A 14,909-nucleotide genomic window follows, 5' to 3' on the forward strand; every position below is an offset into this window, starting at 1 on the left:
TGGACATATCGGAACAATGTTTGGCCTGTTTTAGGAGAAACGAATAAGATTTTTTGCACTGGTTTGTGGCCACTGATGAAACTTGGGTGCACTACTATACCCCAGAGACAAACCAACAGTCAAAGGTGGAAATGTGCTGATTCTCTGCCACCAAAGAAAGCAAAGACAATTCCTTCGGCAGGAAAGGTCATGGCATCTGTGTTCTGGGATGCAAATGGGATTCTGTTTGTGGATTATCTCCACACTTGGCAAACAATTACTGGAGAATACTACGATAACCTCCTGGACAAATTGCAACAAACGATATGTGAAAAAAGGCCAAGTTTAGCAAGGAAGGAAGTCATCTTCCATCAAGACAATGTGCACCTGCACACATGCAGTCACCATGGCAAAATTACATGAAATAAGGTATGACTTGTTGCCACGTCCGCCTTATTCACCTGATATGGCTTCTGTCAAACTTCCATCTCATCCCAAAACTCAAAATTTTTCTTGGTGAATGAAGATTTACTTCAAATGATGAATTGATAGCCAGTGTTGACAACTGTTTTGCAGGCCTGGAGGAAACTCATTTTTGAGATGGGATCAAGGCAATGGAACATTGTTGGACCAAGTGCATTAATCTACAAGGAGACTACACTGAAAAATAAAAAAAAGTTTCAGTGATGTAAGTACTCTTTTTCTATTCCATCCCAAGAACTTTTCAAACCACCCTCGTATCTTATAGACTAAGTTATAATTAAACAGAAACCAACACAGAGATAGTATGTTAGAAGCAAATTATGACAGGGGAAAAGTCCTGGTTGACTGTGTGATGTTCACCTGCTTTATTTCTTCGTTGATAGTCCTCATTGTCAACGTACTGCATTTTTCAACGTACTGCATTGTAATACTGGCTGAAAAATGGGGGCTGGAAGTTCAACCCATCAAGATCCCAGCTTGCTTCGTCACAAATGACAAAGTGAGGTACAGCAGTTTGTAGAAAGAGGAGAAAACTTAACATGAGACCTGATCATAAATTTCTGGTTTGATGATCCTATCTTTGCCCATATTGTTTTAATGAGTTGTATAATTGTCTTCTCTCTGTGATATAGTCAGTAGCCTTCCACATTATTGTTACCTGGACATGCATTTGTGTTATGTTGATGTTAATAGCTGAGTGCTTGCTATGCTCTTTAATTCACTTTAGTTGTCCTGTACCCTTACTGTAAATCCATGAAATGCGCCTTGATAGTTTATGGCTGTGATGAGTGAGATAGCTGGTGAGATCTTAATAAACTGAGTTCAGACCCAAATCTTCATGTAAGTTGAAGTGTTCATCACTCATTATTAGGTTCTCTGTCAGCTTTACAGTGACATTACCTCGACACAGAAATGCTTAGTCCTTACCATGATACTGGGCTTCATGTATTTTAAGTTACAATAGTCCCTATAAAAACAAAAAATGAGTGTGCTCCAATTACTATGAAATTATTTACGTGATTGTTTATTGACCTTGAACTACGTCCTTGCACTGCAACAAATTTAATCAGAATCAGCGCACTCAGTGACATGGATGAGTGATAATATCTAGATGTGTCATTTGACTCCACTGGAAAATACCATTTACTGACACTACAGTGATCCTGCTAAAGTCAGAGAAAAAATCGTGGTCGATTATAGAAGGAAAGGAGGTTATGATTTGACAATGAGGCCATTCAAGATGGGACTGTTGGAAAGAAAATGATTGTCATTTCAAACCATTCAAGGAACTGATTTAGGATAAATGGGGGTAGCCCAGACAAGGATTTGAACCCCATTCTTTCAAATGTGAGTCTAGTCTCTTAACCACTAAAGCATTTTTTGTGGCAATGAAGGGATGATGGGTAGCGGAAAGGAGAAAAGGGCAATGCCATGGCAGGATGATAAAACTGAGAAATGATTCATTTGAGTAGGATGTCACGTACTTCAACGAAACAGTGTCTACAGATGGTATGGAGGTCGAGCACGACATTGTATCAGTAATAACTACAAGAAGGTTAGCACATAATTAAAGATTTTGGTGTTTGACAGATGACAGGAGAGTATAATTGATTCATTATTAGTAGCTTATTTAATGTGAAATTTGTCTTGGGGAACCAAAAATGCTGATGAGTGAGGGAAGAAACTCAATACATGTGAGGTCTGTTCAAAAAATTCCAGAAGATCCGTAATTTCATGCTAATTGTGTGTCAGAGAGAAATGCAGTTTACATCTCTGCACTTGTCTGTGTTTAATGTGTCACTGCCAGAAGTTTCATTGTTGTATGTCTGTTAGTTATTGTATGTCTGTTAGTTATTGTTCAGTACTGTATTGAGTAGAAAATTGTGTCAGACAGTTTCCAGATTTCAAGATGGCAGAGTCGGAGGTGCAATGCATTTGCATCGAATTTTATGTGAAACTCAAGAAAACATTTACAGAGACATACCAAATAATGCAGAAAGCCTTCGGTGATGAGTACTTAAGCCATACTCGGTGTCACGAATTGGTTCATATGGGTTTAAAAATTGATGGTACTATCAGGAGTGTTGCGATGCCTATGAGCAAATGTGAGAAGGAAACTGCCTGAAAGCTGGTGAGACAATCATGGATCTTGCATCATGATAACGCACCCGCACATTCGTTCCTGTTGGTGCATGACTATTGCACTATTAAGTTAAAGATGACCCTCATTGAGGATGCCTTTAGACTTCTACCGGCAATGCTCATCAGGAACGTCAATGAAATTGTAGGTGCCACCTGAAAACTGATTGTCAAGAGATTGCAGAAGAATGTAACATTTCAGTTGGATCATGTCATGAAATCCTGACACAGCATCTTGGAATGCTTCATGTTGCCAACAGGTTCATCTAATGGCTCATGATTCAAGACCAGAAAGACCTTCACCTTGCAATCCATGAAGAGATATCACACAAATGAGAATGAGGTGTTTGTTAAGAGAATCGTAACTGGTGACAAGATGTGGGTCTACAGCTGTGATGTTGAGGCTAAGGTTCAGTCTTCACAGTGTGTTGGGCAAGGTTCTCCATGACCAAAAAAAGCTCATCAGATAAGGTAAAATGTCAAAGCCATGCTGATAATTTTTTTTGACTGTGAAGGATTGGTTCATTATGGATTCGTGCCACAGGGACAAACTGTTAATCGATGCTACTATCAAGAGTGATGCGATGCCTATGATAAATGTGATAAGGAAACTGCCTGAAAGGTGGTGAGACAGTCATGGCTCTTGCATCTCCAAAGTTGAAAATCCCCTTGAAAGGATGAAGATTTGCAGTGATAGATGAGATAAAAGAAAATTCACAACCAGCACTTAACACTATCCAGCAAGAGGCATACAAAGACTACTTCCGGAATGGGAAATGAGGTTGGGAGACGTATATCAATTGTGGAGGAGAGTATTTCATAGGAGGACATGTGCAATAAGTAAAAGGTAAGCGTAGAAAAATTTTGTGGTCAAAATTCTGGAATTTTTTTGAACAGAACTCATATGAGGTAGGAAATGTAATTAATGACATAAACATTGTGGATACTGATATGTCTGCATACCAAATAGCATATAGTTCATGGTCATTCATGTCGATTGATAGATTGGTACTCATTGTTTCACCAAGAAGCTCAACACTAGCTGGAACATTACGTGGTATTAACAAACGCCAGCCACAGACAAATCATTGCTTGATGTTTTAAAATGGACCAGTGAGAGAAATAAATTTCCTGTCGTGAGCGCTGAATGGAAGGACTATGTTAGGAAAAGGTACAGGGCAAGAGATAGTGAGAAACTGGTCACTCATCCACTGAATGAGGACCTTGTATCATAGGCTGTGAAGGCATGATAGTATTATTTAGGGAGTGCATCATATGTCTTTCAAAATTATGTTTATCATATTGATACAAGTGTTAAGAAAAGTAAGGTTTTTGGAGCAGAAGTAACTGCACTTCTCAGTGCTAGGAATTACCTGATTAAAACATGCTAAAACATGAACCAGAGACTTGAGTGGACATTGTATAAATTTGAGTGTTTAAATAACTACAGAAAATTTTAGACGCACAGTTTTTCCTATTTTTAAAAACAAAAGGTGTCTTTTCTTTACTGTTTTGAAAATCCTCTTTTGAGCTTTTCAGTTGGCCTTTATGGCAATGGTCTTCCTTCCTTTTTACAATATTATACCTTATAAAAAGATTCACATATTCTAAGAACACACACACACACACACACACACACACACACACACACCATAGCCTACAAAAATTATTCTATTTTCCGACAAGAATTTCACCAATCAGTTTGAATTCAATTGAACTATTTTTTTGTCTTGCAACATAAATAGTCTTACCATCTTATCACTGTTGTATTAACCCTGTCTTTTTTATTAGTTTTGAACTTCATGTGTTGGCCGTTAACTAATGCCTCTTGCACCCGTAATTTTCTTCATATCTGTCATGTCTGTACTCGTGCTACTGTCTCCAGCTACTATACTTCCCTTTCATCTTTATATTGCCTGCTACTGCTCTTCTTTTGTGTTTGATTTCAGTGTGCCTTTTTTCTATCTCTTTTGACTAAGAGTATTGTTCCCTTCAACACCAACTCAGCATTTATTTTATTTGTTTTGCGTAAGACAGTATTTGCTTTGCATTCAATTCTGTGCAATATTGTAATCTATTGAGCTCCTGCTTTCCTGAACACTTTTTGCCATGTTTTGTGCAAAATCTGTTGTGAAAATATTGCTATTTAGTTTTTTCCAGCACAGAAGCCAAATCTGAAAAGATGGAGCTATTTATGGAAGAAGCCAAATTATTGTTGCCCATCTAGGCATCTCAGAGGACACTTGTGTGAAGCACAATACAATTAGTGTACTTTCTACATTAACCCTTTCATACCCACTGGCTACAGTTCTGTACATTAAATTTTATGGGCTCTTAGTTGAAAATCCCATTGAAAGGGCAAAGATTTGCAATGATAGATGAGATAAAAGAAAATTTGCAACCAGAATTTTCCCCAGTGGAAACCTCATGTACACATGTGTGAATGTACAATCTTTTTATCATGTACAAATGCTGCCAACTGTTGGGATTCACATTAAAAACATCAAATAGTCATTGTAGCAGTACACAGCAGCTTTTGACCACCAGAATGTATTGAAGTGATTGGTTAACTATATTCCACTATATAAATGAATATTATTGTTATTGTTATATTGAATGGTAATTATTGGATGACCAGTTTATTTATTACTACAGTGAATATTTTAAAATTAGTATTTTAGTCCATAAAAAGGGAGCCAAGTGTAAAAAATATATTTTGAAAACAGCCACATATTTACGTATAAATCTTGCATCTCAAGTCCTTAAAAAATCACATAAGGGCATTACAGCATAAAGCAAAAATGTTCTTCCTTCGGAAAAAATTCAAGTGTGACAGGGTTAATAAACACCCATATAAAAATCATAATGATGTTATAATTGTGTCAAATTCTTGCTGTGAATTTTCACTTTTGCATCATTCTCAGTTGACTTCATCTCACTATTTCTTTTTGCATTTGCGTTCTTCTCTTCTGCATATTTTGTCCTTGCATTAATATTAATTGCCATTGCATTTTCTTATATTCCTCTCTTACCTGTGTTTTCTGTCTTCTGAGATCTGTATTGCATCCTTGTGACCCATGTCTCTAAACCTATGAGATATCCACATTTTGAAAAACAATTGTTGAATGTGGGAAATAATCAGATAGTGTCTCAATATGTTTTGTTGTTAGTTGAGTTTGTTTTCACATAACATTTTTATGTTAACATTTGTATTTTTGTGCCAGATGCGGAAATTCAGGAATGGTACAAAGGCTTCCTGAAAGACTGTCCAAGTGGACACTTAAGTGTTGAAGAGTTTAAGAAGATATATGGGAACTTTTTCCCATATGGGGATGCATCAAAGGTTTGTATGTTTTATCTGAAACAATGCAAAGTCTCTCTGTAAAGACCTGTTAATTCATACATTTTAAAGTTATTTTTAATGTACTCCCTCCGCCCCCCCCCCCCCCCCCCCCCTCTCTCTCTCTCTCAAAAATCCTGTGAAGGAGCAGAGCATTCCCAACCATTGAATGAAGGCAAGAGAGAGAGAGAGAGAGAGAGAGAGAGAGAGAGAGAGAGAGAGAGAGAGAGAGAGAGATACATGGTCTCTGTTACTGTTTGTTCGGTTACCTGTAGAACTAGTCACCTATAATATTGAAAATGAGAATTATACACCATACACTTTCAGTTCACACCTTTATTTACCTTTGTAGTGTGCACTCTTGGAGCTACACAATAAAATATTTAATGTTTGCTCTTTCTGAAAATACATTTTTTTATCATTATGTAATTGACACTTTTGAAATGTATGTGTGTGATACAGCTGTTAATAACTACACAGGGAGAATCACCTAAAACTTTCACCACATATGTTGCAGAAGTGGGAAGTGCTGTTGATATGTAGTTTTCGCAGAGTGGATTGGTAGTCAGGAGCTTGTATTGTTAACCAATAAACAGATTGAAATAAAACATAGAAAATATATTTTTGTGCAAACATACACTTTTTTAAAGGGAACAAAGCCTAATGACATTAAATAACTAAAAGCAGAATGTCAATGGTGTTTGTTGCAGTATTGTAGTGTGAGTCATTTTTGAGAGATTGTATTTTGAAAAGTTTCCGCGCTGACACTTGTTTGTGCCATTCAACCTGCGTAGGTAAATGTTGTTATGTTTGCCTACAGTGTGCTTGTGTGTTCTGTGAGTGCATTGTGACTTGCTAGTCAGATAGTGTGTGACAGTCCAAGCAGTAGGCCATGAGCGGATGATGGGATTTACCATGCTCATGTTGTATGGAGAATGTAGCAACAATGCAGTTCATTCGTGTATGTTGTATGCAGCAAGATATACCAGTAGACATCAACAATCTCCACATTCTTTTTATCACCCTCTTCAAACAGTTATGTGAAAGTGGTAGTGTAACACATAGACAATGCAACAGAAGGTAAGAGGTAGAAATTAATGTCCTTGCTGTCATTGCAATTGAACCACATGTTAGCTCCCACACAGTCACTTGAGGAAGTAGCATGAGTCTTGCAACTGGCTTATGCATTCTCCATTGGCATCAGTTCCATCCCTGTCACATCTCTCTCCATCAATATTGCATGGAAGTGATTGCGAGAATCATGTTAACTTTATACATGGACATTAAGATAGGATACTCTTGATGTGGTACATATATTATTTAGTATGAATTCACATTTATCAATTATGGCCAGCTAAACAACTGAAAAATGCACTATTGGTTTGTTGATAATCCCTGTCGGCTTCGTCAGGTGGATCATCTGTGTCCATGGAGTGTAAATGTGCAGTGTAGGATAGCAAACCATCAGCTCAGATGCCTGTTTCTCATAGACAGAGCACATAAAGTGCACAGCTATTGCAGCCTTCTAACAGACCATTTTCCACAGATGCTGGGAGGTGTTCCCTTGCCGAGTAGCAAGAACCTGTGGTACCAACGTGATGGCTGTCCAGCCCATAGTGCACAAAGTAGATGGCATGACCTCATGAATTGTTTCCAGATCACTGAATTGAACTCAGGGGACCTGTGCCTTGGCTGCCCCATTCCCCAGATTTGACACCTGTAGACATTTTTCTGTGAGGAAAGCTGAAAAATGCTTTCTACAAGGGCTTACCAACTACACCCAATGGTGTGCAATAACATGTTACTGCAGCCTGCTCAGACATCTCTGCTGAAATGCTGGTGCTTGTACAACAGTCATTCCATATCAGACTGGAAGCATGTATTGTTGCTACCGGAGATCATTTTGAACACAACCTGTGGTGGTCAATTTTCTTATTGCTGGTCAGAATCCAAATAAGTAGTGTGTGAACTTGTATAGTTCTTTAGTGTGTGCTGCCATAGGTATCGTACAAGTGTCAGTGTGGGAACTTTTCAGAATACAATGTCTCTTAAATGAATTGCCCTAGCAATTTGCAACAAACACAACTGACATTGTAATTTACCCTACTATTAGTTTTTTAATGTCAATAGGCATTGTTCCCTGTAAAAAGTGTATATTTGTCCAAAAATACACTTTCTAAATATTATTACAGTCTGTTGACTGGCTAACAATACGAGCCCTTGTCTACCAATCCATTCTGTGAAAACACCACATCCATTTCCACAATATATGTGGTGTACATTTTAGGTGTTTCACCCTGTATATGAAATATGCATTGCAGTACAAGGCCACTACAAAGAAACCAGTAGCAGCCATCTGAAAATGGTTTCTTGAATCTGAAAAGAACTTTGGTTGCTTTTGTTCAAAACTTTTGTGACTTGCTTCTAGCTAATTGCTTTTTAAAAGCAAGAATCGTCATGCACACACTATATTCATGTACATCTTGTGTAGTGTGGGACATCTACATATAGCACTATGACACTTGCTATCATGCTTCATATTAAATCTGTGCACTTATATGGATCAGGTTCTATGCGAAAAATATCTTGTGGTGATGTTTAAGTACTTTGCTCACTTGCAAAGCAGTGTTTTGAAGAGACTTATTCGGAATGTGCCATAACTACTGCTGTTTTTTGAGACAGTACAGCACAAGAAAAACAAAAACAAAAAATATCCAACTTTAATCAGCTGATTTATATACTGGCCATTCTTTAAAATTTTAAGTTTCTAACTAGACAGTAAGTACCTACTTGGGCAGTTATTGGACATTTGCTTTTGTGTGAGTAACTTACACCCATAGTTATTCTCATTAACCTTCATCACACTCATTCCAGTATGAAAATTCTGGGCAGGATACCAGATGCTCAAGTTCATGTATCTACTGCATAGTGGGAAGGGTCACACTGACTTTGTTTAGTCCAACATTATTGGCCATTGTGAACTCTAGTCCTTTCATACTGTAGTTTTACTACATCATCTGTGGGTGTACCCTGAAGGAGTACCCAGATAGGTGCAGACTGAAGAAAATATTTCTGAGTTCTACGTTTTCATATTAGCTACATGTAGCTTTCATTTACTTTATTATAGTTGCTTTTAGTTAGTCAGGTGCTAACATATCCAAACAAAATGGCCTGTCCTACTATTCCTTTTATTCTAATGAAGATATTAAAATAGCCCCAGAAATGTCAGCTTTAATTAGTAATTTTGCAACATTTCAATAAAATATTAGTTAATATGAGATGCAGCCCTAGATGTATATTAGGGACCTGCGTAGTATAAATCCAACAGTTGTCAGTGTATGCATAAGAAGCAAATGATTAAGATGCCAGACAATTAAAAAAAATGTATCATATGTGGTTTCTGTTCATGTCACAGTAGGAAGACAGAGACATAGCTTTAACAAATTTAAAAAAGTAATTGTTAATTTATTTAAACATATATTTATAATGTAGCACCAGTTGTAAATATTTTAAACCTAATCAAAAGTCCATACGTAATGCGAGCAGTATGAAAAATTCATATTTAAGTAAATAAATACATAAACATTGAAAATATTTCTTTTTTAGAAATATGCTTTTTATTCACCTTCCATTGAAATAAAAAAAAATGTAATTTGTCTCACAAAAGTTGGCAACTCTAATCATGCTTCGTGTATAACCAAAAAGGCTGCAAATAATGTAAGCTAAGTAAAGTCACTCAAATTTGGCGATGGAGTGAAAACATTCATGTAACTGATATAAATGTCAGGACTTGTCAGTCAGTTGTCTCTCATGAAATGAAATGACTCGGACCTGGGGAGCATATGAAAACATTCATGTAGCTGGCATGGTCACAGAGACTAGTTTCATTCAGTTCTTTCATTCAAGTGAAAAACCTGACTGAATGAAAAGCAGTCAGCTGGGGAAACAGCTGTTAAAACCAATCAGTTGTCCCATCCCTACAGAAAATGGTGACATACTCAGGTGCAAAATTCTTTGATTGCCTACCCAGTGATGTAAAGAATTTAATCAAGAATAAAATTAACTTCAAACACACAACGAAATCATATCTGCTTCACTGTATGCATGTGGAAAAGTGACCTTAAAAAAATCACGCAAATTGTCACTCAGGAAATGTACTGTAACTGTAAAACTGATTTGTTCCTCATCATATCAAGAGGCACAATAATGATCCACAGAATATAGAAATAACTAACTATCTGTTTCTCAGTCTGAGATTTTTGATGAATGACTCAATTTCTTTGTGCCTTTGTTACCCAGTTAGATGTCAAGAACTTTTAGACAAAGTTTTTTGCTTAGAGTATGAACATTAATGCCTACTTATGCTACCAGCAGATTGTTTTTGCTTCTTTGCAGCTGTGTACAGAGAGTCTTTGTGGGTTTACTTAAAATGTTTGCTCTGAATCAGTTGTAGCCATATTTTGCAGTATATGGACTTTGTCTTGAGTGTTTTAATCTGGATGGTGTATTAGTATACTTGTGTTATCAACAAAAATATTGGTGTGTGGATGTTAAAAGTCATTTGGAGTTCATTTGTATTAAAAATAGGTGTGGGCAGAGTAGGTCACTTCAAGAGCTCCATATTTTATGTTGCTGCACTCTGTTTTGCTTACACTGTACTCCTTAGTTGCAGTTTGCTAGTGTGGTTGTCTGAAGAAGAACGATAATATTCAAGTGAGACTAAAGAAAATAAAAACCAAATGAGAGTTTCCTAATGAAACAGAAAAATTGTCATTACCAGAATGTGTACTGTTTTCTATTTTCTCTTTGAAATTTGTAAATTACTTGTGAATTGTCTGTTACAGTTTGCAGAACATGTATTTAGAACATTTGATGCGAATGGAGATGGGACTATAGACTTCAGAGAATTTTTATGTGCACTTTCTGTCACGTCTCGAGGAAAACTTGAGCAAAAACTGAAATGGGCATTCAGTATGTATGATTTGGATGGAAATGGGTACATTTCCAGACAAGAAATGTTAGAAATTGTGACAGTAAGTAATATGTATTTTAATTCGTAAATAAGCAGTGATAAACTTAATGTTATGACTGTTCACTTAGTATATTCTGTTATTCATTAAAATATGTTTTGTTTTATTTAACCAATTCTTGTACAAACCAACTGAAAATAATATTTAACATTAACAGTTCTAGGTCTTATTATTTGGATGTAGCTTTTTCCTCCATTTTATAATTAGGTTGTAGCCATACTGCTTTTTATCTGTATAACACCTTCTCAAACTATCAGTTTCACTTCTAATAAAAAGCACTGTATTACTTTTACTTGAATTGCTGGCTAATTGGTTTGATGTTTGGTACCACTGCTGAAAACTGAATCAGAAACCATATACATGAAAGTTAACCACTCCAAATGGGCTGTCACCATCTGGATTTGGTCTGCTCTTGAGTGGTAACAGTGACCTATCAACAACTAAAGTAAACTAGGACAAATGTAATTTACTCATTCTTTTCACCTTTACTGGAGTTGTTGAGGCAGATAAAACACACACACACACACACACACACACACACCGCATTATACATAAACGGATGCAACAGAGGTGTACTGAGGTGCACTTTCTTTTGGCACATGGTGGGCAGGAATGCTGCAGTCAGGGGAGCTAGATTTTCCATTAAGTATGTATGCTGCTGTGCTGAAGTCCTACATATTGGTGTTCTTCTGCTAAAGCTTTTGCATTTTTGCCTGAGGCTCCCACTTCACCTGGTGCTTCATTAACTTTCTTTTTAACTTCCTCCAGTAAATATACAATCTCTGACAATAAATTTTGGTGAAGAAGCCAGAACGGTCAGTCAGGCAACACTGGAGATTCATAATGCTGCACCTGTTTAGCAGCTGCTGTTGAAAACCTGCCCCCACCATAGTTCAGTTGAGCATCATGAGTGTTCCATGTTAGACCTGTTGGACAAAGTGCTTGTTTAGTGCATTGGTTCTGAACTAAAAACAAGACAATGAACAAACAAAGGATCAATTTAAAGTTTTGTTTTAAGCTTGGCAAGACACTAAAAGAAACGCATGCAATGCTGGTATGTGTTTATGGGGATCAAGCACTATCCATGAAGTGTGTGTACGAGTCGTTCACCCATTCTCAAGGAGGCTGGGAAAGTGTTTCTGACAATCCTCGCAGCAGATGACTGGCGATTTCCATCAGTGATGGAAAACATTGAGAAAGTGAGGACATTAATCACAAATGGCCGTCGAGTAACTGTGCGCATGATAGCGGATGAACTGCAGATGAACCGTGACTCCGTGTGACAAATTATCAGATAAACGCCAGTCCAAATCCTTACCCAGAAGTTAGGGAAGAGGAAAATGTGTTGTAGTCTTGTGCCACATCACTTGACTGATGATCAAAAGCAGGCACGTTTAGGGGCTTCAAAGGATTTTGTGGAAACAGTGGATGCAACACACAATTTCTTGAACCATATTGTCACTGAGGATGAAACCTGGTGTCTCCAGTATGACCCTGAAAGCATGGAATGGCATTCTCTGTCATCGCCTTGTTGGAAAAAGTTCAGAACCAAAAAATCCTGAATCAAAACGATGCTCATCACCTTTCGCGATAGTCAAAGCATTATCCACAAGAAATTTCTATCTGAGGGAACGACATTGAACGCTGCACAGTGCATTGAAATTTTGACCCGTTTAATGCAACTTCTACACAGTATCCATGACAAAGTTCCTGGTTTTTTATTCATGAGAATGCTCACCCACCCACAACTAATATTGTCAAACAGTTCCTGGCAAAAAAGGTGGCGGTGCAACTTGAACATTCACCATACTCATGAGATCTCAATTCTCCGGACTTCTTCCTATTCCCTCAACTCAAACTCACTTTGAAAGGAAAGAGATTTGATGATATTTCTGACATCCAACAAAACATGATGTGGCTTTTGAATGCCATCCCAAAGGAAGACTTTGTGCAAAGTTTCCAGGACTTGTATCACAGAATTCAGCAGTTCATAGTTATGGGAAGTGACTGTTTCGAAGGTCAGTAAGGTAATGGCAGTTAATCTACATTAATTTTACAGAACTATTCACAGAATTTTATCGTCAGAGGTTGTATGTTGCCACAAATAGGTCTTCCTTAGCCTTATAATTCTGAGATAATTCGTGCTATAAATGTGTAGTTGGCTCTAATTATGTCAAGCCCTATTGGATTAAGGGAACTTTGAGCAATTGTTTTGCTTAAATTACAGAGGTATTGCCCCGGGTCTGATAGATTTTCAGTTACCTTCTGGATTGCTGGGAGATGATTACTGTAGTATTCCATTGCCACTAACCACGTGCCCCAGGATGTAACAAGAAGTTCAGGTGGCAAGGGGACATCTGGAAGTTGTTCTTTGAATGTGTGTATCTTTGATGGTGCCTTAACTAAAACTTCCTTTATGTAGAGATTAATTTATTTACTTTAGGGAATTTTAACCTTACTTGCTCTGCTTTACGGTTGGTACCATGTGCTAAACAAGTTACATGCAGCATCAAGGGATAGTATACTTGAAACAGTTGAAACACTGCAGCCATATGTGCAATGGCATCTGTGAAGGCCAGAGGCACCATGATTTCATTCACGCCATGAGGCTATAGCACCTTCAGCTCATTTGAGAGTTGTTTTGAATAAATCAAAATAAGCCCTTGATGCCACATCTCGGCCCAACTTGCCAACAATCAAATTTTCGATGTACTGGTCAAGACTGTCAGTAGTTCCATCAACAGAAATCCATGTGCAAGATTCCCAAATATCACCTTGGATTCTATGCAGTGGGTCAGTGAATACTGAAATCACCTAAGTTTTATGCTATGTTGACTCTGCAGCAACAAACTTATGGCAGGAAATCTTTGAAAATAGGACTATCAAGTTTTTGAAAAGGAGTTTTTGGTGCCACAATATCATGACAAAGCCACTGCAGAAACGGTTCTTTTTGGTGAATTCATCAGCTGTCTTTTTTAAAAGTGTTTGCTTCAAGTTTGGTTTTCATTCAACATTTGCCTAATGTTAGGCTCAGCTAAGTGGAGCTTTTCACCACTCAAAACTTAATGCAAGAAAGAAACAAGATGCCATATAGAAGTGAGCATAAGAAGTATTTGGTACTGTTAAGGGACGCTGGTACTTAATTTTCACAAAATAAAAAAATAAAATAAAAAAAACATAAAATATAGTTTATCAATTTTAGTTTCCCAAGTATCTAGTCACTGAACAAATTTTTGTTATAACTCAAAACTTTTAAGAAAATCAAAGCTTAGTGAATCCTTTTAAAAACATTCATGCTTTGTTCTATAGATACTACAATTTTACATTCCTTACTTTTGGCGAGCAAGATGTATGAGACAGGTGAAATACCCTCAGACTTCAAGAAGAATATAATAATTCCAATCCCAAAAAAAGCAGGTGTTGACAGATGTGAAAATTACTGAACTGTCAGTTTAATAAGCCACGGCTGCAAAATACTAACATGAATTCTTTACAGACAAATGGAAATACTGCTAGAAGTCGACCTTGGGGAAGATCAGTTTGGATTCTGTAGAAATATTGGAACATGTGAGGCAATACTGACCCTATGACTTATCTTAGAACCTAGATTAAGAAAAGGCAAACCTATGTTTCTAGCATTTATAGACTTAGACAAAGCTTTTGACAATGTTGATTGGAATACTCTCGTTCAAATTCTGAAGGTGGCAGGGGTAAAATATAGGGAGCGAAAGACTATTTACAACTTGTACAGAAACCAGATGGCAGGGATAAGAGTTGAGGGACATGAAAGGGAAGCAGTTGTTGGGAAGGGAGTGAGAAAGGGTTGTAGCCTCTCCCCGATGTTATTCAATATGTATACTGAGCAACCTGTAAAGGAAACAAAAGAAAAATTTGGCGTAGGTATTAAAATCCATGGAGAAGAAATAAAAACTTTGAGG

The 14,909-nt window shown here is 37.2% G+C and overlaps 1 protein-coding gene across 1 annotated transcript in view; it reads left to right on the plus strand.

Annotated features, from left to right (window-relative positions):
- LOC124709411 (neurocalcin homolog) overlaps positions 1-14,909 on the plus strand; it is a 43,208-nt gene that overhangs the window by 2,468 nt on the left and 25,831 nt on the right. The window contains exons 2-3 of the mRNA XM_047240837.1: positions 5,826-5,944; positions 10,786-10,974. Of these exons, the coding sequence (XP_047096793.1) occupies positions 5,826-5,944; positions 10,786-10,974 (308 nt within the window). The remainder of the gene's footprint in view (positions 1-5,825; positions 5,945-10,785; positions 10,975-14,909) is intronic.

This window comes from Schistocerca piceifrons, chromosome 1 (assembly GCF_021461385.2).
Source record: "Schistocerca piceifrons isolate TAMUIC-IGC-003096 chromosome 1, iqSchPice1.1, whole genome shotgun sequence".
Lineage (NCBI taxonomy): Eukaryota > Metazoa > Arthropoda > Insecta > Orthoptera > Acrididae > Schistocerca > Schistocerca piceifrons.